The 27,752-nt window shown below is 43.8% G+C and overlaps 2 protein-coding genes across 6 annotated transcripts in view; one reads left to right on the top strand and one right to left on the bottom strand.

The window, feature by feature from the left end:
- Positions 1–15,884, bottom strand: part of KCNG3 (potassium voltage-gated channel modifier subfamily G member 3) — a 51,575-nt gene extending 35,691 nt beyond the window's left edge. Inside the window, exon 1 of one of the 2 annotated variants that reach the window (XM_069583480.1) lies at positions 15,220–15,884. In XM_069583480.1, the coding sequence (XP_069439581.1) occupies positions 15,220–15,884 (665 nt within the window). The remainder of the gene's footprint in view (positions 1–15,219) is intronic. The other variant, XM_069583481.1, reaches the window with a different exon arrangement.
- Positions 15,885–16,901: 1,017 nt separating this feature from the next.
- Positions 16,902–27,752, top strand: part of MTA3 (metastasis associated 1 family member 3) — a 217,826-nt gene continuing 206,975 nt past the window's right edge. For all 4 annotated transcript variants that reach the window (XR_011255716.1, XR_011255715.1, XM_069583458.1 and 1 more), the window contains exon 1: positions 16,902–17,455. Coding sequence is in view for 2 of the 4 variants with exons in the window: in XM_069583458.1 (XP_069439559.1) it covers positions 17,341–17,455 (115 nt within the window). In the remaining 2 variants the exon portion in view is untranslated. The remainder of the gene's footprint in view (positions 17,456–27,752) is intronic.

The following is a 27,752-nucleotide window of genomic DNA, read 5'->3' as shown; positions in this document are numbered from 1 at the left end:
CCCACTCGCTGCAACCAGAGAAAGCCTACTCACGCGAGGAAAACCCAGGGCAACCAGAAATAAAATGCATAAATAAATAAATAAAAGATTTTTTAAAATGTGAATTCATGCCGACAGAAAAAAAGAAGACTATCAAAAATAAATCCTCTTAGTTGGTGCATCTATAAAGCTCTACAACACCTACAGTCCTCCTCCTTCACTCTCAACTCCCTACCACTCTGCTCCCTTGCAGACCCATCAGGGGTTTGTAACTACTGTACTATACTGCTTGAAACTTTCTTGCTCAGCTACCTACATAGCTTTCTCCTATATCCCTCTTGGTCCTTGGTCAGACATTCAGCACCTAATCAGAGAAGCTTTTCCTGACCATGACTCATACTTATTCTATAAACCCATTACCCTGCTTTATTTCTTCATAGTACTTAGAACCATCTGCTATACATATTTGTTTAGTAGACTAGATGGTTCTGGAGGACAGAGACGTTCTCTTTTCTTGTTTGGTTTTTATTTATTTTCGGCTGCAGTGGGTCTTCGGTGCTGTGCGTGGGCTTTCTCTTGTTGCTGAGCACGGGCTCCAGAGCATGTGGGCTTCAGGAGCTGCAGCTCTCAGGCTCTCGAGAGAGGGCTCAATAGCCGTGCTGCACAGGCTTAGTCGCCCTGCGGCATATGGGACTGTCCCAGACCAGGGATAGAACTAGTGTTCCCTGCATTACCAGGCACGGACTTTCAGCCACTGGACCGTCAGGGAAGCCTGACTTTCTGTTTTGTTTACTGCTGTATTCCTAGCACCTAGAACAGCCCTAGATACACAGCAGTTGCTCAATAAATGTTTGTTGAATTTAACAAATAAATGACTGGAGAACCATAACACCAATCTGCAGTTATCTCTTAAAATATAACCTGCTTACAGGTTAAAGACAATATACAAATATACACATTCCTTTCAAAAATGAAAATGCTGTTGTGTTTACATGATTCTTTCACATGTATAATTCATTTTAAAATATATATTTAGTGCCTACCCATGTGCAAGGTATTGAACTATGTGTCTTAAAGTGTTCTATGTGTTCTCAGAGAATCTCATTTTAAAGGGAGTTAAGACATGCAGGCAACCTCTAGAAAGGACAGACAGTGAGAAGGGACCAAAGACAGGGAAAGATAATTCTTAGTTTGGCTCCCCACTGAAGGCTCCATCTTTATTCTTATCCTTCTGTGTGAAAGCCCCATTTAACTAAGCCCAGTGACCCGCTGACCCTGAATCCTGGATTCTTTCCACCATAGCCTTTTCCTTATGACATTTTTTTTAACCTGAGAAAGTCATGGTGATTGCCTCAATTACACACTTCCCTTTGCCAATACAGTCAGAAGCTGATGAGTCCTTGCTACTCAAAGGGTAAGAAAATCATTTAAAGATACACAACTATGCAAAACTCAAACAGAACCCACCAGTTTGTGAATGAATGAATGAATTCAAACACAAATGTTTTGCTTGTTGCTTTGTCTGATTCACCTGCTCAGCCAAAATGCCTGGGTCCCTTTATTAGACATTCATGGATTCCAGCTTTCTAACACACTGCACACTCCTTCAAACACATCACCAAAACATAATTTTTAAAACAGTACGAATGAGAACTTCCCCGGTGGTCCAATGGGTAAGACTTCCCAGTCCCAATGCAGAGGGCCCAGGTTCAATCCCTGGTTAGGGAACTAGATCCCACATGCCACAACTAAGATTTGACATGCTACAGCTAAAGATCCTCCATGCCACAGTGAAGATCATAGATCTGGCATTCTGCAAATAAGACGAAGTACTAGATTTCTGTCTGCCTACAATGCGGGAGACCCGAGTTCAATCCCTGGGTTGGGAAGATCTGGAGAAGGAAATGGCAACCCACCCCAGTATTCTTGCCTGGAAAATCCCATGGATGGAGGAACCTAGTATGCTATAGTCCATGGGGTCGCAAAGAGTTGGACATGACTGAGTGACTTTACTTTTCACTGTCAAATAAAAAAAATAAAAAGTATGGATGAAGATGACTGTACAACTCTGTAAATACACTAAAAGTCACTGAATTGTGCACTTTAAATTATGATTTCTATGGCATTGTTTTTTTAAAAAAGAATATTCCTAAATGTTTGCTATTAAAATATTATTAATATTAACTGCATTATCATTATAATACAGGCTTCCCTGGTGGCTCAGATGATAAAGAATCTGCCTGCAATGAGGATACCGGGGTACAATCCCTGGGTCAGGAAGATCCCCTGGAGAAGGGAATGGCAACCCAGTACTCCAGTATTCTTGCTTGGAGAATTCCACAGACAGAGTAGCCTAGCACGGGCTACAGTCCATGGGGTTGCAAAGAGTTGGACTGAGCGACTAACACGTTCATGGGCTTCCCTAGTGGCTCAGATGGTAAAGAATGATATAATTATCATTACAATAGTGATGATTAACAAAAAGCAGTGATGAATAAAATTCATGTTTTAGACAAAAATTTGGCAATATCCATCAAAGCAATTTTTTTAAACACAATATTTCCACCAATAAAACCCAGCTATATTTCCACTTTGGAATTTATCCAACATATACACAGACACCAATTTGCAAAGAAACATGAAAAAGACTATGTTCTGCATCACTATTGGCATTTTTGAAAAATCAGAGTCGAACTAACCATTCCACAGGGACCTGGGGATCAGATGCTAGGCCACAACTTACCTGCTATGTGAGTCTGACATACTACTTAATGTTTCTAAATCTCAGTCCTAATAGGGGGAGTAACAATGGTGCTACCTAGTAGGGTTACTGTGAGACTTAAATTATAAAATAATTGTAAAAACTTAAAGGACTAGCACAGATTAAGTATTCTGTAAATACTGGCTATTACAGCCCTTACTGTAATTGACAGGACAGACACTTGTTAAATGAATTGTGGCATCTATACAATGGGATATTACACAGACTTTACAAAGGACGAAGATTTACATTAACTGATGTGGAAAAGAGTTTCTAGATATTAAGTGAAAAAAGCAAATCGCTAAAGAAGATTATAGAATGACCCCAGTTATAAATTTAAAAAGACATCTGTGTGATATGCACACATAATTTATATGCCTCCATATGCGTATGGGCCTCCTGAACGGCTCAGGGGATAAACACTGTCTGCAACGCAGCTGACGCAGGAGACTCAGATTCAATTCCTAGGTCAGGAAGATCTCCTAGAGGAGGAAACGGCAACCCACTCCAGTACTCTTGCCTGGAGAATTCCATGCAGAAGGAAGCCTAGTGGCTACAGTCCATGGGGTTGCCAAGAGTCAGACACAGCTGAGAACACTAGCACACATATGTGTATATGTACACTTATACACACATATATATGAGTGTGTATCTATGTTTACATACGCGAAGAAGATTTCTGGAATAATACAAAGAAACTGGGTAATAGGATGGAGGAGAAAGGGGCATGTTTACTCCTCACTCTAACACTTAGAGCCATACTTTGTTTCCAGTGAGTAAAGTTTTCATGGAAAAAAAAAAGTTTGAAATAACTTGCTTACCAAAAGGGAGAAAGAAAGCACTTTGATTAAAGAAAAGGTATTGACAAAAGGGGGCTTATCTGGTGACTCAGGTGGTAAAGAATCTGCCTGCAATGCGGGAAACCTGGGTTCGATCCCTGGGCTGGGAAGATGCCCTGGAGGAAGGCACGACAACCCACTCCAGTATTCTTGCCTGGAGAATCCCCATGGATGGAGGAGCCTGGCGGGCTACAGTCCATGGGGTTGCAAAGAGCCGGACACAAGTGAGTGACTAAGCGCATAATGACAAAAGGAAGTTTCCACTGAATTCTAAAATTGGTGGGAGATAGAAAAACCCTGTATACATACTAAAAGAAACAGTCCACTGCGAAAGAACAGACTTTCACTGAGGTTTCTGGGTTATGTTCAATCCTATCAAAGATCTATTAATTACTGGCTTCCGAAAATATCCACCTTATCTGCAAAGTAAAAGCAATGAGAATTTCATCTACAGTTCCAAATACTGCTTTTTATTTTTCAAGTGCTTTAAAACCTACTGAATTTATATAATATTGACCTAAAAGGCAATAGAAATAATAGAATTGATTTTAAAATTTCCATCACCTGCTGTTTCATTTTTATTTCATTTTTTAAACTTGGACTTAAAATAACACCTCAAGAAATTCAAACATCTTTACATCTCCTCAAATTCTCACCACAACACAAAGCAACTTTTAGAAATAATTTCTAAAGAACTCATTAAAATTACAGCAAGACTTTGCATGGTAAAGAGACGTAAAACTCAAAAGAGAATACCTTTGCTGAGACTGACTGAGGAAACAAAAAGTAAAAGGGACAGCTTTTTTATATCTAGTCCATCTTTTAGAAGTTCTGACTAACAACGGCATCTTTTTATGAAATAACCAGCACTGCTTCATAATATGAAAAGATGACTATGTCTTTAGGTTAAAATGCTAAAAAGAACATTATTCACCTTTGGCAGTGTTGAAATGATACTCAGATGTTACTGGAAGGCAAACTGCCTGAAAAATCTGTTGTGTGTCTTATAAGTCAGATAAAACATTAAGAACATCATCCACTCTAAGACTACTTACTCACCAGAATTTTTCACTAAGGAAAGTGGTGAAAGTGTTCACCGAACACCTTTAACAGAACAGACAGTCCTCTCCATGAGATGGTTTTTGTTCCACAGAAAGAAAAATGGTCCATGATCCCTTTCCCACTGACCCTCAGGTGATCTGTTTTCCAGAGCCTGCTCCTCACAATACTCCAAAGTGGGAAGCAGATCCTTGGAGAGAAGTGTTGGATTCCCAGCTCACCACATGTGGGCCAAGGCAGGTAAGCGAGAGGGACCTCAGTCTGTGGGCACTGCCACTGCTTCACTCAATATACATCTCATAGACCTTCCTAGTACTGGCAGATGAGTCATCATTAGTAACCTAATAAAAACCCAAGCATTTACCCAAATCTAATCACTCTCACCTTTTTCGCTACTGCTACTGCCCTAGATCAAACACCTATTCTCTTGCCTGCCACATCCTGCTGCATCTCCTGTTGCCCCTTAAAAGTCCATCCACCAGTGGTAAGTGGTGTTTTTAAAAAATACATCAGGTCAGGACTTCCCTGGCAGTCTAGAGGTTAAGAATCCACCTGCCAATGCAGGAAACCCGAGTTCAACCCTCGGTCTGGGAAGATCCCACGTGCCTCGGAGCAACTAAGCCCGTGTGCCGCAACTACTGAACCCGCGCACCCCAACTACTGAAGCCTCTGCGCCCACAGCCTGTGCGCCACAACGAGAAGCCACCACAATGAGAAGCTGGTCCACCGCAACCCAGAGTAGCCCCTGCTCTTGGCGACTAGAGAAAAGCCCAGACAGCAACGAAGACCCAGCCAAAATAAATAAATAAAACGTTTAAGTAAAAGGATTTACATTGCATATTAAAAAAAAAAAAAAAAACTACATCAGATCATATCTTTCCTCTGCTTTAAAACCTTCCAAAGGCTTTGCTGTCACATGTGAATTGAAATCCAAACTCTTTCCCAGGGCACCTAAGACTTGCCCGAGAGGGCACTGCCTCCCCTCCAATCTCATCTACCTCTCTCTCGCTCTTGGACTAAGATCTAGCCCACATGGTCTTTCTTTTCTGTTTTGGAAACTCGCCGAGTTCACTGTCATCTCAGAGGCTCTGCATGTGCTATTTCTGCCATCCAGAACACTGCCCTCCCTTTCCCAAGGCTGGGTCTTTCCTATAATCCAAGTCTTAACTCAGGTCACCCCCTCACGTCCTTTGCGAATGAAGGAGCACTGCTGCTGTATTCTGTACTCTGATTTTCTTTCACTACCTGAAATTCTTACTTATCTGCTGACTCTGCTGGCTGTCTCCTTTCCCACTACCACCACTAAGTACTCCAGCTTCATGAGAGCAGAAACCCTATCTTTCTGTACCTCAGTATCTACAGTGCCCTGCAGGGTCACAGGACCCAAGAAAGGGTTGATGAATGGTTAGAATTCACAATTATTCTTTAGTCATTATGTATTTTCTCAAATAGATACTAAAAGTACAGCTACTATGTTCCAAGCAACTGTGATTTTCTTTGAACGGTGTCCTAAATTAGAGAACAAAATGTTTTCAACTCATATCATTAACAAAGAGCTAATTTCTTAATTCTTTTTCAAAATCTTCCAACTAAGAAAGTCATTGACAAAATGAGCAAATGGAACACACAGCTCACTGAAAAGTAAGATAAGTAACTCCTAAATATATATAAAGATGCACATTTTTTACTCAAGGCCAAAACAAAGTAAACTACTAGACCATTTTTCACCTCCCAGCATCAGTTCAGTTCAGTCACTCATTCATGTCTGACTCCTTGCAAACCCATGGACTACAGCACATCATACTTCCCTATCCATCACCAATCCCTGGAGCTTGCTCAAACTCATGTCCATTGAGTCGATGATGCCATCCAACCATCTCATCCTCTGTTGTCCCCTTCTCCTCTGTCCTTCAAACCTTCCCAGCATCAGGGTCTTTTCTAATGAGTCAGTTCTTTGCATCAGGTGGCCAAAGTATTAGAGCTTTAGCTTCAGCATGAGCCCTTCCAATGAATATTCAGGACTGATTTCCTTTAGGATTGACTAGTTTAATCTCCTTGCAGTCCAAGGGACTCTCAAGAGTCTTCTCCAATACCATAGTTCAAAAGCATCAATGCTTTGGTGCTCAGTTTTCTTTACGGTCCAACTCTCACATCCATACATGACTACTTGAAAAACCATAGCTTTAACTAGATAGACCTTTGTCAGCAAAGTAATGTCTCTGCTTTTTAATATGCTGTCTAGGTTGATCATAGCTTTTCTTCCAAGCACCAGGTGTCTTTTCATTTCAAGGCTGCAGTCACCATCTGAAGTGATTTTGGAGGCCAAGAAAATAAAGTCTGTTATTGTTCCCATTGTTTCCACATCTATTTGCCATGAAGTAATGGGACTGGATGCCATGATCTTCACTTTTTGAATGTTGAGTTTTAAGCCAGCTTTTTCACTCTCCTCTTTAACTTTGCTCTTTCACTTTCATCAAGAGGCTTTTAGCTCCTCTTCACTTTCTGCCATAAGGGTGGTGTCATCTGTATATCTGAGGTTATTGATATTTCTCCCAGCAATCTTGATTCCAGCCTGTGTTTCATCCAGCCTGATTACATGATGTACTCTGCATATAAGTTAAATAAGCAAGGTGACTATATACAGCCTTGACATACTCCTTTTCCTCTCTGGAACCAGTCTGTTGTTCCATGTCTGGTTCTAATGTTGCTTCTTGATCTGCATACAGATTTCTCAAGAGGCAGGTCAGGTGGTCTGGTATTCCCATCTCTTTCAGAATTTTCCACAGTTTGTTGTGATCCACACAGTCAAAGGCTTTGGCGTAGTCAATAAAGTAGAACTAGATATTTTTCTGGAACTCTTTTGCTTTTTCTATGATCCAATAGATGTTGGCAACTTGATCTCTGGTTCCTCCACCTTTTTAAAATCCAGCTTGAACATCTGTAAGTTTTTGGTTCACATACTAAAGAAGTACGTCAAGGCTGTATATTGTCACCCCGCTTATTTAACTTATATGCAGAGTACATCATGAGAAATGGCTGGGGTAGATGAAGCACAAGCTGGAATCAAGATTGCTGGGAGAAATATCAATAACCTCAGATATGCAGATGACACCACCCTTATGGCAGAAAGTGAAGAAGAACTAAAGAGCCTCTTGATGAAAGTGAAAGAGGAGAGTGAAAAAGTTGGCTTAAAGCTCAATATTCAGAAAAATAAGATCATGGCATCCGGTCCCATCATTTCATGGGAAATAGATGGGGAAACAGTGGAAACAGTGTCAGACTTTATTTTTTTTAGGCTCCAAAATCACTTCAGATGGTGATTGCAGTCATGAAATTAGAAGACGCTTACTCCTTGGAAGGAAGGTTATGACCAACCTAGACAGCATATTAAAGAGCAGAGACATTACTTTGTCAACAAAGGTCCGTCTAGTCAAGGCTATAGTTTTTCCAGTAGTCAAGTACGGATGTGAGAAAGATGAGCGCCGAAGAATTGATGCGTTTGAACTGTGGTGTTGGAGAAGACTCTTCAGAGTCCCTTGGACTGCAAGGAGATCCAACCAGTCCATCCTAAAGGAAATCAATCCTGAATATTCATTGGAAGGACTGACAGTGAAGCTGAAACTCCAATATTTTGGCCACCTGATGCAAAGAGCTGACTCATTTGAAAAGACCCTGATGTTGGGAAAGATTGAAGGTAGGAGGAGAAGGGGACTACAGAGGATGAGATGGTTAGATGGCATCACCAACTCAATGGAAGTGAGTATGGGTAAACTCTGGGAGTTGGTGATGGACAGGGAGGCCTGGCATGCTGCAGTTCATGGGGTCGCAAAGAGTCGGACACGACTGAGCGATTGATTGAACTGTTGAAGCTTGGCTTGGAGAATTTTGAGCATTACTTTGCTAGTGTGTGAGATGAGTGCAATTGTGTGGTAGTTTGAGCATTCTTTGGCATTGCCTTTCTTTGGGATTGGAATGAAAACTGACCTTTTCCAGTCCTGTGGCCACTGCTGAGTTTTACAAATTTGCTGACATATTGAGTGAGCACTTTCACAGCATCACCTTTCAGGATTTGAAATAGCTCAACTGGAATTCCATCACCTCCACTATCTTTGTTCATAGTGATGCTTTCTAAGGCCCACTTGACTTCACATTCCAGGATGTCTGGCTCTAGTCCAGTGATCACACCATCGTGGTTATCTGGGTCATGAAGATCTTTTTTGTATATTTCTTCTGTGTATTCTTGCCACCTCTTCTTAATATCTTCTGACCTTCTTAGGTCCATACCATTTCTGTCCTTTATTGTGCCCATCTTTGCATGAAATGTTCCCTTGATGTCTCTAATTTTCTTGATGAGATCTCTAGTCTTTCCCATTCTATTGTTTTCTCCATTTCTTTGCACTGATCACTATGGAAGGCCTTCTTATCTCCTTGCTATTCTTTGGAAGTCTGCATTCAAAACGGTATAGCTTTCCTTTTCTCCTTTGCCTTTAGCTTCTCTGTATTCCTCAGCTATTTGTAAGGCCTCCTCAGACAACCATTTTGCCTTTTTGCATTTCTTTTTCTTGGCGATGGTCTTGATCACTGCCTCCTGCATGATGTCATGAACCTCTGTCCACAGTTCTTCAGGCACTCTGTCTATCAGACCTAATTCCTTGAATTTATTTGTTTCTTCCACTGTATAATCATAAGGGATTTGACTTAGGTCATACCTGAATGGTCTAGTGGTTTTCCCTACTTTCTTCAGTTTAAGTCTGAATTTGGCAATAAGGAGTTCATGATCTGAGCCATAGTTAGTTCCCAGTCTTGTTTTTGCTGACTGCATAGAGCCTCTCTATCTTTGGCTGCAAAGAATATAATCAATTTGATTTTGGTATTGACCATCTGGTGATGTCCTTGTGTAAAGTTGGCTCTTGTGTTGTTGGAAGAGGTTGTTTGCTATGACCAGTGCATTCTCTTGGTAAAACTCTGTTAGCCTTTGACCTGCTTCATTTTGAACTCCAAGGCCAAACTTGCCCGTTATTCCAGGTATCTCTTGACCTCCCAGCATGGTAAAGATCAAAAGTATAACACTTTGTAGAGGATGAAGAAACATGGTCTCTCACACATTGCTGGTAGGTATAAACTGATACAACCTTTTCTTAGAGCAATTTGGAATTTCTATTGAAAATGACAAAGTACAAAATATGGAGTACCAACAAGGACCTACTGTACAGCATAAGAAACTACATTCAACATCCTGTAATAACGTATAATGGAAAAGAATCTAAACATAAATATACAAATGAATCACTTTGCTATACACCTAAAACTAATATAACATTGTACAGCAATTATATCTAAATAAAAACTAAATATAAAAAAATATATATATATTAAAGAAAAGACAAGTGCAAATGCCATTGGACCCAATGACAACTTTCAGGAATTTATCCTGTGGATATTCTTTCATGAAAGCAAAATAATGTACATGTACAAGGATATTCACTACAGCATTTCCTACAGACAAGGAACAATATTAAGAGTAGAAAATTTCTAGGACATTCATACAATGGAATGTCATGCAGCTCCATAAAAAACTGGGCAGCTCTTTATAGACCGATACAGAATAATCCCCGTGACATGTTGGTGAGTTAAAAAAGCAGGTCATGACACTGTTCTCACACTGTTTTTTTTGTTGTTGTTTTAAATATACATGTGTTAGTTGTTCAGTCATGTTTGACTCTTTGCCACCCTGTGGACTGCAGCCCGCCAGGCTCCTCTGTCCATAGAATTCTCTAGGCAAGAATCCTGGAGTGGGTTACCATTCCCTTCTGCAGGAAATATATATGAAATGCTTGTAAATACAGGGAATATCTCTTCTGTGACACACACACTGCTATAACTTTGGTTACATTTAGGGAAAAGAACTCCATGTTTGGGAAATGGAGAAACGCTTGCTTGTGTAGCTTCTGAACTTTAAATTATTATTTATATGATTTTTAACCACCCCCTTAAAAAAGCAATTTAAAAGGAGCATATTCATATATAAAAACTTTTCAAATCATTGATTTGGAAGACATCTCAAGATTTCTTGCAAATAGATTGTGTGGTATTTCAAAACTTCAGAAAAATCTTTTTATTAAAAATATATTCTCATCCTTATTCATTTTACACAATAAGTACTTGATAAATAATTATTCCTTGACTTAGGCTTTTTTTCTCATTCTAGCACAGGATCTCATCTTCCTCAATTAAGAGTTCCACCACCTGAATGCCTCAGCCTGATTGCTCCCCACAGCTCCTCCAACTATGCAAGAGAAGATATACTCCTGGAAGTTTCTACTTTAAAACACAAGATAAACAACAGATATTTACTGTGCCTGAATAATAATTTCTTCTAAAAGATGCTATCATAATAAATAGTATAAAAGACTTCAGATGCCTTCTAGGGCTTTCCATCTCATCTAGTTTGGGAGCTAAGACATGTTCATAAGAAAAAATAACTACCATGCTAGGAAGGATAATACAGCGGCCAAATAAGTTGCACGAGGAAGCAATGCCTCAATAAACTCAAGAAGAACCATCATATATACTAAGGCAGTCAGGAAAGGTTTCAAAAGGGAAATAGACTCTGGTTTGGGCTTGATGAATGATCCAATTTCAATAGGCAAGGGACTGACTGCACAGTAAAGGATGCCCAGGTGGTTCAGGAACACGTGAGTAACTGGTCTGGACAAATGGACCCTGCAGGTGGCAGAGAGTGGTCCCCAAGCTCCTGGAAATCCACTTACTCAGTCCCTGAGCCTGTATCCTCCCGATGCCCTGGATTTACTTTGTTTCTTCCTAATTCTCCCAAAGTTGTCATTTTATCTCCATTTTCACCACCTCAAAGCCATCCAAGTTCTTATTCCCTCCCTTTGCAAAAATCTCCAAACTCACCTCCACCATCTCCAACTTTCAGTACACAATTCACAACATTTGTCACTTTATATGGATAATCCACTCACCCTGAACCTGCCAACAGTTAACCACCGCCTGCAGAATAAAATTATTCTCCCTCTCATTCCAGGCCTTCTAACACTGGACTCACTGGCCCCCTCTCTCTCTCCATCACTGAATTCACACTCCATAAACATAATATTGGCTTCCCTGGTATCTCAGGTGGTAAAGAATCCACCTGCAATGCAGGAGACCCCAGTTCAATTCCTGATTGGGAAAATCCCCTGGAGAAGGGATAGGCTACCCACTCCAGTATTCATGGGCTTCCCTGGAGGCTCAGACGGTAAAGAATCTGCCTGCAATGAGGGAGACCTAGGTTTGATGACTGGGTTAGGAAAATCCCTTGGAGGAGGGCATGGCAACCCTACTCCAGTATTCTTGCCTGGAGAATCCACATGGACAGAGGAGCCTGGCAGGCTACAGTCCATGGGGTCACAAACAGTTGGACCCGACTGAGCGACACAGTGCAGCACAGCACAAATGTAATATATAAACATGCGTAGGCCCTGGATGTTCCTACTAGCTGGACAAGTCTCCTTATTTTGTTCCCATATGGGGTACACATGGTTGCACAGGTTTTGAACACTGTAGTCTATATAAATGATACCTTTCACCAGTGTTGGGCAGTGCACAACCTCAGCACCCTTCCTAAGATGGCTTGTTTGCATCGTTTCCCACCTTGAAGACCTTCTCAAAACCAGCTGTTGATCAATTGTACCTCTGATCCTACACTGCCAACCTGACACTTTTTCCTCACCAAAAAGAAAGCTGCAATATTTGGAATACCAATAGCACCTTAAACACGGCAGATACTCAAAAGATGCTTGCAAATTACAATGAGTAAATTAACAAAGGCAGATTGTGATTAAATGTTAAAGAGCCTTGGGGAATTCCCAGGCAGTCCAATGGTTAGGACTCTGCATTCTCACTATTCAAACCTAGATAGTATATTGAAAAGCAGAGACATTACTTTGCCAACAAAGGTCTGTCTAGTCAAGGCTATGGTTTTTCCAGTGGGCATGTACGGATGTGAGAGTTGGACTGTGAAGAAAGCTGAGCGCCGAAGAATTGATGCTTTTGAACTGTGGTGTTGGAGAAGACTCTTGAGAGTCCCTTGGACTGCAAGGAGATCCAACCAGTCCATTCTAAAGGAGATCAGCCCTGGGTGTTCTTTGGAAGGACTGATGCTAAAGCTGAAAGTCCAATACTTTGGCCACCTCATGCGAAGAGTTGACCCATTGGAAAAGACTCTGATGCTGGGAGGGATTGGGGACAGGAGGAAAAGGGGACGACAGAGGATGAGATGGCTGGATGGCATCACCGACTTGAAGGATGTGAGTTTGAGTGAACTCCAGGAGTTGGTGATGGACAGGAAGGCCTGGCGTGCTGCGATTCATGGGGTCGCAAAGAGTTGGACGCGACTGAACTGAACTGAACTGAACTGAATCCCTCATTGGGGAACTAAAATCCCATAAGCCACTTGGTGCAGCCAAACAGAACAAAATAAAAGGTAAGAACCTTCTCTTTTGGCCAAGAGAGAAGTTTTGACCTTATCTGGCAGATGCCAAATTTGGTCAAATGATCAGAATGATGTTTCAGACAAAAAGACTAATTTCAGCAACCACAAACAAACAGGATTTGAGACACTGTTCTCAAAGTACCACCTTAGCTCTCTGTTAGAGGAGGCCTGTGGGAAGCTCCCTCTGCGATGTGCAGCCTCAAGTAACTCAGTCATCTTTCGGTTTATCTGTTTGGGATTACAGATAATGGTTTTCACATAGCTACACTCAGAGTAAAGCTTAAAACTGGACCATTAAGCCAAGAAAAACATTGTTTCTGCCTGAAATATCTGCGTATCTAGGAAACAGTTCTGACTTGAATAATTATATACATACATAAAATGCATATACACAAATTAAACATTTATCTTCCTCCTTCACTTCTTTTGCAGTCTTCCTCTTTTCCATCTGTCTCTTCCCTTTTTGGTTTCTTTCTCGTTCTCCCACTAAAGTTATTATTCATGTCTCTCATTCCTTTCCAAGTGCCTCACCTTAATGATCTCCAGACTGCACTCCTCTCCCCCCAAGATGCCCTCTCTCCTCCCAAAATTATTACTCAAGTCATTTCACTGTTTTTGCTTATATAGTGACTTAGCCAATTCCGTTCAATATTTGTACTAATAACTCATTTCTCCGATTTCCTTTGCTGATGTACCTTGAACTTTCACTAACCTTAGAATTCTACAATTACTAGTGAATAATTTCAAGGCCAATCATTTTCCTATGGACCTCTGAAAGAATCAAGGATTCTTGATGTATTTAGATACATAAATTAATTTCATTCACTGATGCAGTATCCAATAAATAATTCTTTCCTGTAAATCAAAAAACTCAGAACCTAATACATTAAACAAAATGCGTTTCCTAATGAATCTCCTTTCAAAGTATGTATCTTGGATTTTATGCCAAGGCAGCTTATCAGTAACGGACTCCATGGTCCCAGACAGTTTTGTGTCTGAGAATTAAATAAAAATCTTTACTCTCCAAAGGAAGAGTATTATATGGAAGTAACACACTCCAGTATCAGGCTCATAGTACCACTGGAACCATGCACATGTCTATGAGGAAAAGACTATCAGGCAAGCAATTGAATTTTTTAAATGAATGGAAGGGGAATTTTAAATTAGGATCTAAGGTAAAACACATGATACAATGATGTGTTTGTGCCCAAAGAGGCTGTCTCCCTTGAAAGTCTAACTTTCCTGTTTATTCCTCCCACCAAACATGCAAAATAAATTCACTAGTACTAAAAACAGAAGTATGTCATCACTACTGAAAAGTAAGCACCATCGAAGGAAAGATCAAAATATTTTTCTTTCATCCTAGTAAAGTGAAAAGAAAAACCACTAAATACTGTAATACTGTTTCTGGGTTTAGGGCAGTTTCCTTGTTTTTCTTCCCCTCCCCAGCCTGAAGATCTTCTAGAAGTCACATTGGCACCAAATGGTGGACAGCTGCTTTACTAACTCCGTACTTGATAGGAAAAGAAGAGAGAAAAGGGCACAGACATCCATTATTTAGAATCTATCGCTAAATTAATCTTCTTTATCACAATTCCATTACAATATATTATGCAGCGTGTACCTGTGGGCAGTGTACAGCCGACCACACTCCATGATAACAAGGCTTCCTTTTTTCAAACACCATCAAAAATTGGCAGATAATTCAAACTGCTCTTAGTATTCAAGAATTTAACCTTGGGCTAACAACAGAAGTTCAGAGAAATCTAATTAACCAGTTCCTATTTGGTCGAAAGTAAACTACAAAGATGAGAGAGGCTTGTCATCTCTATCTGTCCCTCCCCAGGGCTGGCGATTCGCCCTCAAGAGGGGCGTCTAGTGTGCACACCAGAGCCGGCTAGAGCTGGGGGAAAGGGCGGGGGGGCAACCCAACCCCCTGGCTGACCGCGCCTGGGGCCTCGCTGGGCCCAGAACCCAACTGAGCTCGGCATCCCAGAGGCAAACAGGACGGAGACTGGACCGACGGACGGGACGGACAGACGCGACAGGACGGACGTGACGGGCAGAGAAGCAGTGCATCCTACCCGGAGGGCTCCCTCCCAGGGCCGGCGGAGTACCTGCTCCGGTCATCCAGGCTGCGGTTGTCGGCCGCCGCGGCGCGCCAGTCGGGCAGTGTGCTGGCGCACAGCACCACCATGGACACGATCACGAACACCACCGACACGCTGGCCAGGATCTGCGCGGCCAGCGACGACGTGGGTTCCTCGAAGGTCCGCCGCATGCGCTCCAGCCAGCGCCGGGAAGGGGCGGCCTCCGCACGGCCGGGTCGCGTCTCGTCCCGGCCCAGCGCGCCAGGCTCCTCGGCGGTGTAGAAGGTGTAGGTATCGGACATGCGGTCGTCGAGGCGGCGCTGGCAGCAGTACTCTAGGTGCGCGCCCTCCAGGCCCCAATAGATCATCTCGTTGTAGAAGGAGAGTTCGCACATCCGCGGCGCGAAGCGCAGCTTGCCGTGGCCTCGGACATAGAGAAGGATGAAGCCGAAGGCCTCCGAGTGCCGGTCGAAGAAGTACTCGTTGCGCTCGTGGTCATAGTCGTCGCACACCTCCAGCACGTCGCGCTCCGAGCGGCAGCCGTGCAGCCGGCTCACGCGCCGCAGCGGGAAGTCCTTCAGCAGCTCCCGGGACAGCGAGTACCGGGCGCCGCCCACGTTCAGCACCACCGAGGCCGCCCCGCTGCGCCCGAAGGTCATGGCTGGCTGCCCCGAAGCCCCCCAAGCCAGAGGGCGCCGCCGCCGCCCCCTCCGGCCGCCGCGCGGGGCCTGCCTGCGGATGGCGGAAGGGGGAGCGCGCCGTCGGGGCCCGCAGGCTGTCCGGCCGGCTCTCCCTCCGGGCTCCGCTGCTGCCCTTGGCTGGCCCGGGGGCCCCTGGCTCTAGCCTTCTCGGCAGCCCAGCGCAGCTGCTAGCGACGCTCCCTCCGCACGGCGGTCCCTGCAGGTGGCCGGGGAGTCCCCCTCAGGCGCCAGCGCTGCGCCCCACTGGCCGAGAAAGAGGCTGCCAGCGCCGCCGCCCCTCGCGCCTGAGGGATGCTCCCTCCGAGGCCGGGGTGCCCTTTCAAGGCGGCGGCGCTGTTCCCCCCCGCCCCGGGGGCGTGCGCGCCGAGAGGAAGCGAGGGCGCTGGATGGCTCCGGGTCCCCGGCGCTCCCTCTGGCCACAGCTCCGGCAAGCGCCCCACCGCCGTCCAGAGGCAAGAGGCAAAGTGAGCGGGTTCGGAGGCGGCAGAGAGCCGGCCCCGAGAGGCGGGGGCGGGGCCTCCTCGCGGTTACCCCTCCTTGCCTCCTGGCTCCGCTCCGCTCACCTCCCTCCGCGCGCCGCCCTCCTCTTCCCACCCGAGCCCGCACCTCGCTCGGGCTGGGATTCCCCGGCGCCCCGCCCTGGACCTCGGGCTCCCCGCCTCGTGACGCCGTCCTCCCCCTCCGCTCTCGCCTGCAGTGGCCGGGAGGGGTCCGCAGAGCAGGGATGCGCCGAGCTTGGAGCCCCGAGTGGAAGGGGCAGAAAAGCCCCGCGCCTGGGGGTCTCAGTTCCCGCGTCCCTCCCCGGACCATCGGGATGACTTGGGGAGTCCCCAAGAGCCCTTTTAACGGCCCCCCAAAAGGAGGCTGCAGGAGGGTAAGGAGGAGTGAGGACTGGGGTGCAGGATTTGAGGGGCGGGGACAGACGGCTCTGGGAGAGCTTTTTCCAGAAACTCTCCGGAGCCCAGCTAGGTTTCTGAGACCGCCCCACAGAATTTCTCAAGAGAAGGCACCCCAGCAATTCTTTTCTTGCCGACTTTGTTCCTTCCTCTCCCGGCGCGGAGACCCACGTACCGCGTGCTCCGAAGGCGGCCACACATCCCAGCACCCAGCTTCCGTGCCGCCTCTCTCGGAGGGGAGCGGCTCCAGCCCCCGCTTTCTGGGGCACCGGTCCTAAGAGAGCGCCTAAGCTTAGCGCCCCTGGACCCCCTCGTGACGCTCCCTGTAGAGTGGGATGAAAGTCTGGGGAGAATTGTCTTGCCACTGGCAAGAACAGAATTTTGCCTGATCTTTGTCTGCATCCTCCTTTTCATGTCTTAATTTCTCCTGTGCACCTCCGAGCCGGCTGCAGCACCGGCCCTCGAGCTTGAAGAGCCCTTTCAGGCTCTGCGAAGGGTACTTCCCTGGGCACTGCTCGATGCCCTGGGAGTGGGCTCCACTGGGCAGGGATTATTTTAAACTGCTCCAAGCAATTCACACGACCTCCGGCACAGGCAGCCCTGCTCGCGCAGTACCCGCCAGAGGCGAAACAGGTGAGTTGTAAGGCTAACTGTTAAATGCAAAACATACGAAAAGAAAAATTAAGAGTGTGGTGGGGTGAGGTGGGATGCGGTGATCTGGCTTCAGAGTACACCAGCTGGTTACTGGGAAGGGTTTTACTTTGCCCTTCACTTTTCATAATTGTGTAGGGTTATCTAGTGCCCACTAGAGGTCACCAGAAAGAGTCATGTTGCTCTGATTCTAGTGTGGATTCTTAGCGAAAAAGCAGACACCTAAAAATTGGAGTGCTCACAAAGTAAAATCATTTTGGGTGGTTTTTTGTGCCCTATTTTTTTTAATTGAAGCATACTTGATTTTTAATGTTCCAGGTGTACAGCGAAGTGATTCAGATATATAGAGATAAATATGTAGAGACACTATATACAATTTTCCAGTTTTTTTCCATTAAAAGTATTTTCAAGATATTGAATATAGTTCCTTGTTGGGTGATTTCTTAAAGAATGCAAATCTCTATAAATTTTTTATATCTAGACTTGATAATTTATCTTAAAAGCATTTAATGTAACTAAAAACTCAAAAATGGGAGTTGTTTACTTGCTAAGCTGCTACTAAACTAGAAAAACATCCTGAAGGAAATGTTTCAAGACAGAATCAAAAGAAGTGATGGCCATGAACTGGCAGAGAGAAAGAGCAGAGCATGTCTAATAGCAAAATCACAGGTGTGGAGGATTAAAGCCTGAAAGAAAGCTAATGCATCGGTTGGCTGAACGCATGGGGATCTCCACTACCAGAAGTCAGCTTTCATCCAGGAAGCTAATGGGATCCCTGAAGGTTTTAAGAATAGAACTGACTTGATCTCAGGAAAAGTCATTTGCCCCTTAGGTTGTTCTAAGGAGGAGGCACTTCTGCAGCCAAGAAGTGGGAACCCCACCCCTGAATCTCTGTAGACAAGAAAGGGTTCATTTCTGAGAAACCCTGAAACCAAGGACTCAGCACAGCTTGGAAATGGATTTGTTCTAGAATATGAGGATGAACAAAAGTTTGCTGCTGCTAGTGGAGTGAAGAGCCTGGCTTCACACCAGCAAGAGCCGATTCCTCAGGGAGTCGTTAAAAATACTTTCTAGAAGCTGTACAGGCAACAGAACACAGAACAACTATTTTGTTGATTATTTGCTTCAACATTACTATATTTATTTCCTATGTTCTCTATCTAAAATCCCTTTAAAGTCTGTTGATAGGACCAGTCAAAGAAATATCATATTTTAAATTACATTTGAGCTTAGAAAACCAATTAATTTGATGACAGTATAATTTGTGTCTCCTAGGTATACTTTCATGAAATATCTTAGAGAGATAGGTTTAAATCACTTCATTTGTTTCAAGAGTAATATTCTTATTTGATTTTAATATCGTCAACTGCTACTGCAGCAACAATAACCCAAGTCATTTTCTTAAACAAAGAAAACAATAAGATGCAGAAATGATTGGCTTGTCTCAATATAATCTGGTTTAAAAAGCATTCTTAAAAACAATTTTATTCCTCTGTACTTGAAAAAATATGTTAAGATTTGATATTGTTGTTGAGAATTATTACATTTAAATTCTTCTCTGGATTCTAGATGATATTTAGGGTCTTCATATGTAAATCTTTAGACTGCATCGGGCATCAGGCAGAATTTTAGAGTTTGAAAGAGATTTTCTTGTGTCGATTTATAAGCCCATTATTTGGGGAGGAGGAACAAGGCTTCAGAGATGTGGCTATAATTTGCCCAAGGTTCCCCAACCAGCAGCATCACGGTGGAGACACAGCTGGAGCCACAGTTTCTAGTTCCAAACCCTAAACCCTCGGTCTCCAGGGCCTGCATTGCTGCCACAGCTTCCTGTCTGATCTCTGCACTCCAGTTCTTCCCTCCATCTGTGAATCCTATATCATGCCACTGAACAGCTCTTCCTTTTCTTCATTTTCATCAAGTCATTCCCCAGTTCAAGAATCAAAAGTGGCTAAGGATCTCTACAATTACAAACTGGCCTGGAAATAAAGTCCACACTGGTTCTTAGGCCCATCTCTAGATTCATATCCTGGCTGCACAACTTTTTTGCTAAGTGACCTGGAACAAATTCCCTGACTTCTTTAAGGCTCCATTTTCTCATCCTTACAATGGCAGTTACATGGCTCCATCAAAGGGGCGATATGAAATGAAATGATGCAAGAGTGGTATATGCCTCTGTGCATGACACCAGGGGAAAAAAAAAAATCTCACGTTGTGTATGCCTCTACCAGCCCAAGCAGGTCATGCTCATTTTCACTACTGGGTTATAATTAAATACAAATCAGACAGGGGCTTCCCTAGTGGGTCAGACAGTAAAGAATCTGCTTACAGTGCAGGATACCTGGGTTCAATTCCTGGGTTGGGAAGATTCCCTAGAGAAGGAAATGGCAACCCACTCCAGTATTCTTGCCTGGAAAATTCCATGGACAGAGGAACCTGGCAGGGTACAGTCCGTGGAATTGCAAGGAGTCGGACATGGCTGAACAGTTAACACTTTCACACTTCCACAAATCAGACAAGTGAATTGATTGATCTAAAAATGTGACCAATCACAAAAAATAACCTGAACCATCAAAATTTCAGTGAAAAGTTGTGACCCGTATACTGCTAAGTCTAGACTGAACATGAATTCCTCCATTACCTTGCACTGCACAACTGGCTGTGTTCAGAGTCCTTGAGCAGGTCTTACCTCTTGAAGCTTCATTTCCTCGTCTGGAAAGTGAAAGTAATAATAAGAGTTTTGGGGGAAGCTGAGCTTGTGGTGCCACACAGAAAGGGCTCCCAACACCCTGCCCAAAGCTTTATAAATTGAAATGCCCTGTGGGCACCACTGGTCCTTGCAGCTTACTTTAGCAACTGTGCCTTAAAAAGCCCTGACTCAAAAAAAAAAAAGCCTTGGCTCTGCCATTCATTTCTATTTTCAGGGGGTTGTGTTTACACCATTTTATTTCTCAGCATCTACAGTGGATCCTTTAAACAGTCAGCTCTTTTAATGGAAACATAACCTTCCACGGGCTTCCCCAGTAGCTCAGCTGGTAAAGAATCCTCCTGCAATGCAAGAGACCCCGGTTCTATCCCTGGGTTGGGAAGATCCCCTGCAGAAGGGAAAGGCTACCCACTCCAGTATTCTGGCCTGGAGAATTCCATGGACTATTCCATGGGGTTGCAAAGAGTCGAGACTGAGCAACTTTCACATAACCTTCCAGTGTCTCTGATTTTATGTAAGAGGAAGACACTAATGATTTCATCCACTATGCACAATTACCCTTGTAGAAGGGAAAGCCACAGCTTTCAATAAACTGCCCTCAGAAATGTCCCACCACACAGACCATGTTCTTAAAGATGAGAAGCCACCAAGGGATGTTTCACCCCCATCTCACACCAAAGTCCTTGCCTTTTTCTCTGCTCCATGACACTCTGTGCCCTCATGCAAGCAAAAGGAACACTATCTTCTTTAAATGTCCAGCCTTGAGAAAGTCACTGTGTAATCTTTATGTGAGGGGCAAAATTTTACCTCTACCCTCTCAGGGTTTTTGACTGAGCCTGAGAATTAGATTGACATAAAGACAGATTAACAGGAGAAAACCATGCAAATTTACTTCTTGTAAATTTTACATCAACACCAGAAGGAAATGAAGACCCACAGAGATAGCAGAACCTAAATGCTTTTATATGAGGTTGAACAGAGAGGCAATGATAGAAAAGTAGCTAAAATATATGGCAAGGCTAAAGGAAGATAAGAATTATCTTAACAAAGTACATTTATACAGAATTCTGTCAGCTTCAGCTTCTGTCCTTGATGATAAGAATGGTACTTTCCTCCTGGTATATGGAAGACCATCTTTCAAATGGGAGTTTTATCTCCTGCTTTTAGAAAGAAAAGGGGGAGGGTCAGAGCACCCCTTTTGTACCTGAATTTTTAAGTACTTAAAATAATCTTTATGCCAAAGTGACACATTTTGGGGTGGCCTATTGTGGCTCAAACGGTGAAGCATCTGCCTGCAGTGCTGGAGACCTGGGTTCGATCCCTGAGTTGGGAAGAAGATCCCCTGGAGAAGGAAATGGCAACCCACTCCAGGACTCTTGCCTAGAAAATTCCATGGATGGAGGAGCCTAGTAGGCTACAGTCCATGGGGTCACAAAGAGTCGGACATGACTGAGCACCTGAACTGAACTAAACTGAACCCTCACACCCGTTCTGTTGCTATGTTGCATTAGGATGTGATGGCCCACCATCGCTCCAGGCCTCTTGCTGATGCTTCTTTTTTTTGGCTGCGCTGGCTCTTCACTGTGGCCCACGGGCTGCTTGTTACTGCGTACAGTCTCTCTAGATTTGGCCCTAGGCTCAGTAGTTGTGACGCTTGGGCTTAGTTGCCCTGTAGCATGTGGGGTCTTAACTCCCAGGCCAAAAATCAAGCCCGTATCCCCTGCATTGCAAGGTGGATTCTTAACCACTGGACCACGAGGGAAGTCCTCAAGTCTCTTACTTCTTACAGTGCCCAAGCGCTCTTTCTGCTTGCCACCACTAGCTCAGCTTTCCACAAAAAACGCTTTTACCATTACTCTCATTCTCCAGATAAGGAAATGAGGCTTCATGAAGTTAGGCTAGCTCAAGGATCCCCAGCTCCTAGTAAGCACCAGACCCAGGAATGAAACCCAAAGTCTCTACAGGCTCTCTTGCCTCCCGTGCTGGCTCATCACCAACTCGGCTCTCTACCCCGCGTCAGACACCCCTGGGAAGGGAGGAACAGGTTAGGTGATACCAGAGGGAGCTATCTGACAAATCTTGAATGTGGGTCATTCTACAAGATAACCAGATGTCAATAAGTCACTTTCATATCCGGAAATGTTTAAGAGAGAGATGATACAATGCCTGCTATTTGCGTCAAAATAATAACCAAGGGCAGGGTCAAGCGGGTTGGGAGCATAGATGAAATAAGATTGACTGTTGAAGTTGGGTGATAGGGCTCAGTCTATTAGTCTCCCTTTTTGTATTTATTTGATATTTTCCATAATAAAAAAAAGTTAAGAAAATGTTTTGAAACCTTGAACTTCATTTAAGCTTATTTGTGAATGTTGACAGTTACTCCTTCAGACTAGAACTGAATGCACTCTTTCACAATATGTCATGAAGAATCCCTTCAGTTTCTCCAGAGTATAAAAAAACTTGGTACATTTGACCATATCTATTAAAATTTTAAATGCACGCACCTAGTGATCCAGAAATTTTAACACCAGCAGTTTAACCTGCACATATAGTCACACATTTCACAAAGACATACAGGCAAGGATCGCTGCATTGTTTACAATAACAAAAGTTTAGAAACAGCCTCAATGCCCTTGGTTATTTAAATAATGGCATATTCATGAACTTAATACTATTATTCGTATAGACTCAGAATCAATTCTAAGCCACATTGCTAAACAAAAAAGCCTAGCTCCTAAACTGGCAACTAAAACATTCCCTCTTTATATTAAAGACATACAGATATGGATGTATTTGTAGATACATTATAAGATTTCTGAAAGGATACATGAAATACAATATGAGCGGTTGTTTCTTGGTTAAAGGACTGGGAAGAAATTAGGTAGAAATGAGATCTGGTTATTGGTTGTTGTAAACCCACTGTCTTTTTTCTTTTTTAGCCCAGTGAAAGGATTTTTTTTTAACTTGCTAATTTCTTGGTTTCGCTGGGTCTCTGTTGCTACTTGCAAACTTTCTCTAGTAGTGGGTGCTACTCTTTTGGGGGTGCAAGGGCTTCTCATTGCTTGGTTTCTCTTGTCGCAGAGCACAGGCTCTGCACGGGTTTCAGAAGTTGCAACTCTTGGGTTCTAGATCTGGGGCTCAGTAGCTCCAAGGCATGTGAAATCTTCCCAGACCAGAGATCGAATCCAGGTCCTCTGCATTGGCAGGTGGATTCTTACCCACTGTGCCACCAGGGAAGCCCCCACTGAAAGTATTATGTTTTCTGTTGATTGTTTTTAAGTAGTTAAACGAAAGAAATAAAATCTCAGCACATAGTCTGTTACCAAGTTCTCTCTTTTTCCTTGGGCCCATCTTTGCTGTGTCTTGCCTCCGCCTCTGCTCAGTTACATCTGGGGCCATGCCCCTGTTCCCTCAGCCTGGATATCCTACTCCAACGAATTATGTGGCCTGTGCCTTCTTGTCATGGAAAGGCAATGGCACCCCACTCCAGTACTCTTGCCTGGAAAATCCCATGGGCGGAGGGGCCTGGTGGGCTATAGTCCATGGGGTCGCTAGGAGTCAGACACGACTGAAGCGACTTCACTTTCACTTTTCACTTTCATGCATTGGAGAAGGAAATGGCAACCCACTCCAGTGTTCTTATCTGGAGAATCCCAGGGACGGGGGAGCCTGGTGGGCTGCCGTCTATGGGGTCGCACAGAGTCGGACACGACTGAAGCGAGTTAACAGCAGCAGCAGCAGCCTTCTTGTCAATCAAGTGTCAGTTCAAATGTCATTTCCTCAAAGAAGCCTTCCCTGACCACCATTCTAGCATATCAACCTATATACTTTTTAAGATTCTTTTTTTTAATTTTATTTTTGGCCAGATCCCACATGGCTTGCAAGATCTTAGTTCCCTGATCAGGGACTGAACCCAGGGCCCCAAGAGTGGAAGCATAAAATCCTAGCCACTGGAGTGCCAGGAAATCCCCTCAACCTATTTTTTTTACTCCCTTATTACTTTTTTTTTAAAAATCACTTTGCTCATCCACGTGTTTCCTGTTTGTCATCTGTCACTCTGCCAGACTCTGCTCACTCCTTTTGAGAGCAGGGACTCTGGGTCTAGTTGACAGTGGTGTCCCCAGCTCCTGCAACAGTGCCAGTCTCCTTGTTGAAGCTCAATGACTATTTGTTGAGTGAAGGAATGAATGACCACTACTGTTGATTAAAATAAGTGTTCTCTGAGTGCTGAACTGGCAGTATCTGTATATGCATATAGTGAGGCTGGAGTTGACCAACTTGAGAAATTGAGGCTCTTTCTGAGAAACCACTTCAATTTTGTTAAATGGTTGGCATCCTGGCAGAGATCTTGGCGCTGCTCTCCCCCTGGACCACGGCATATGCCAGATTCCTGCAGAAACCCTGCTGACTTCGCCAGCCCTAACCTTGAGTCAGTGGGTGTCCCTGTATACCTTACCCAGCAGGTGCTTTAGTTAGAAGAGTTCTTAGAATCAGCTCCAGTCATGTCTGGGTTCCACCGTGCACCCATACCTCTCTTTAGAGGAAGGAAAGAATGTGGAAGCAGAGCAAGGTCTGCAAGGAGAGAAGGACTGTCTGCCATCGCATTAAACACTTCAGTTGGGCTCACTGTGAATTCTATCTCAATAAAATCGTTTCCAAAAAAATAAACTGTCCAGAAAGAACTGGACGTGGATCTAGGCGGTTCTGTGTGTCTTGGCTCACAAACTATAGGAAACTTGGAAAGAAATTTAAAAGGCTGTTGTCCTGGTGGTAGATGGACACCTAGAGACTCAACTGCCTGATTGGGTGCTAAGAATCAGGAGGTGAAGCTTCTCAGCAAAGCAGGTCTTGAGCCCAGAGGGAAAGGAGGTGGGAGGGCCAAGTAGAAAGCAAGGGATTCCCCCACTCTACCCCCTGTCGCATCACAGGGCATTTTCATACAGCCTGAGAGAGGATTCTACTCACAGGAAAAATCAAAGACATTTTCAAAATGAATGGAAAGTTCCCTGCTGTGTTCTACCTATTCTGCAAGAAGGAGAGCTACATTTATCAACATTAATGAACCAAAATTATTAATAACTGGTTTAGGAGTCAGCTTTCCAAAACACCTGCTGTTCTTAGCCTTCTGTCCCTGTAACAATCTATTCCCTGCCCCACAATCCAACCTCCCTCCCCCTCTGTGCTCAATGCTGTTATTTCTGCCTCAGAGGAAAGATTGGGGCTGGGGTTGACTGAAGCGAAGCGTATGATATTCCTGGAAATGATCTTCTCATTGTAGATGCAACCAAAATAGCATTGGTTCCGCACTTAATAATTGATATACTCTTCAACAGCAATTGCATTTTTCTCCAAGGTACAGGATTTAAAATACAGACTATTTTATCTCCAGTTAGTTTTTAACTGGAGATAAAATAGTCCAATTCTGGTGTATGTGATCCCATTACCCTGCTATGGCAAAAACCTCAGGCATTTGCCTTAGTTTTCCCTGAGATACATGTTCTCACAGGTTAGCAAAAAAAAAAAAAAAAAACCGCTCCTAGCGGAAAGCTAAAAGGTATTGAAATCTGGAAGATTTGCAGTTTTAAAAGGAGGTTTGAAGCCGAAGCAGTTAGGTTGGTATAAGCCTGTCTCAGGCCCAGGTCATAGAAAGAGCCTATGGCTCAGCAAAAAATGCTGAAATAAGTGTCGGCTTTAACTCCATGTGCTCATGTGGACGTGCAGCCTTGGATCTTGTCCCCACAGGACCTTCCTCTGCCTGCAAGGAAACTTGCCCTCTGCTTAAGATTTGCTAGTACCTTAGATCTTCCAAGTAGGATTTTTCCTTTTCAGAGCAAAGTAATCACAAATAAAAATCTTTGTGACAAAAGACACTGAGGAGCTTTTTATACCCTTTCACTAGCTTCTATTGTGATGGATGAAACTGCAAGAACAATGGCAGCAGAGCAAATGGCCACATAAATCTACAAAGAAAGAAGAAAATAGGTTTACCATGTTTCCTTTGATGATGACAAGGCATTGTTTTCTCTAGATAGAGTGCCTTTAACTTTGACAACGTCAGTGGCTGAACTACTGGTCTACCTTAATACCGACAGGTACTATGGAAAGGGAGAAATTGTGAATACAACTTCCTCTGAATCAACATTAGTCAAGGCTGTCAATTTATAGTTCATTGTACTTTCAGCCTAGTAACCAACTCAATGTTGACATTTATATTCCATGAAGATTAAATATTATTCACACTATTGAGACATCCCCTTACTTATAGGACCCTTAAGAAAACTCTAGTATTTTGTTTGTAATTTATTTGACTGCATCAGGGCCTTAGTTGCAGCACTCAGGATCTTCATTGCATCGTGTGGGATCTTTCGTTTTTGTGGCACACAGACTCTCTACTTGTGGCACGCAGGCTCTCTAGATGCAGCACATGAGCTTAATTGTTTAAGGGCTTAATTGCTCCGAGGCATGTGGGATTTCAGTTCCCCAACCAGGGACCAAACCCTTGTCATCTGCATTGAAAGATGGCTTCTTAACCACTGGACCACCAGGGAAGTCCCAGAAAACTCTAGTTTTAATCATGCCACACAATTCTCCCAGACTGTAAAAATGTCAATTATGCAAGTAATGTTGCCACGTTATATGACTCGGTCACCATGAGATCCCCCCAGAAGAATGTTTATTTTACCCTCGCTTCTCACCGACTACATAATCAGTGGGGAACATAGGAGAGGCTAGTGTTTTCAGCTACCCTTTCAGTGGATACTCCATTTTATCTCTGCCTTAGCAAGCACCTTGTCAGATGTTTAAAGTGGTTTTTAGATGTTAAACTGTAGTGATTTATACTGCAAAAGCCAATTGGGATTGGGAGGATTGTAAGGGATAAAATGAAAACTATTTGGAATACGTGGTCCCTATTCAGCACTTGGCTAAGAAAGGATTTGTAGTCATTGAACATGAGTAGGTCAATCTTCTTGGTTTAACAAGTATCATTAAAACTGAGCATTTCAGAAGCTCAGAAAAGAACCTTCCTGAGAGAACCTCTGGGAGGTATGGGAAGAAAAGAGCAGTGACAGCATGACAGAAAAGGGATGGACTCTCAGTTAAGAAGGCAGTGGCCTCCAGGGGCTTCCCTGCAGGCTCAGTGGTAAAAAATAATAATAATGATAATAGTAATAATCATCCACCTGCCAATGCAGTAGACACAGGTTTGAGCCCTGATCTGGGACGATCCCACATGCCGTGGAGCGACTAGGCCCATGAATCACAAGGACTGAGCCTGTGCTCTCTAGCCCAGGAACCCACCTGCCGTAACTACTGAAGCCCATGTGCCCCAGAGCCCATGCCGCTGCATGAGAAACCTGTGCACTGCAACTAGAGAAAATCTGTGTGCAACAAAGACCCAGCCCAACCAAAAATATATAAATACATTAAAAAAGTATATTTTAAAAATTTTTTAAAAGAAGGCAATGGCCTCCAGAGGCCAAGTGGCCAGTTGCGACACTACACCTAAAGCTAGCCAGAGATTCAGCACTAAGGAAGAGCATAACCAGGCTCATCAGGGCCTTCACAAGTATT

This window comes from Ovis canadensis, chromosome 3 (genome assembly GCF_042477335.2).
Source record: "Ovis canadensis isolate MfBH-ARS-UI-01 breed Bighorn chromosome 3, ARS-UI_OviCan_v2, whole genome shotgun sequence".
Classification (NCBI taxonomy): domain Eukaryota; kingdom Metazoa; phylum Chordata; class Mammalia; order Artiodactyla; family Bovidae; genus Ovis; species Ovis canadensis.
The sequence above is the reverse complement of the archived record's forward strand: the minus strand, read 5'-3'. Positions and strand labels throughout refer to the sequence as shown.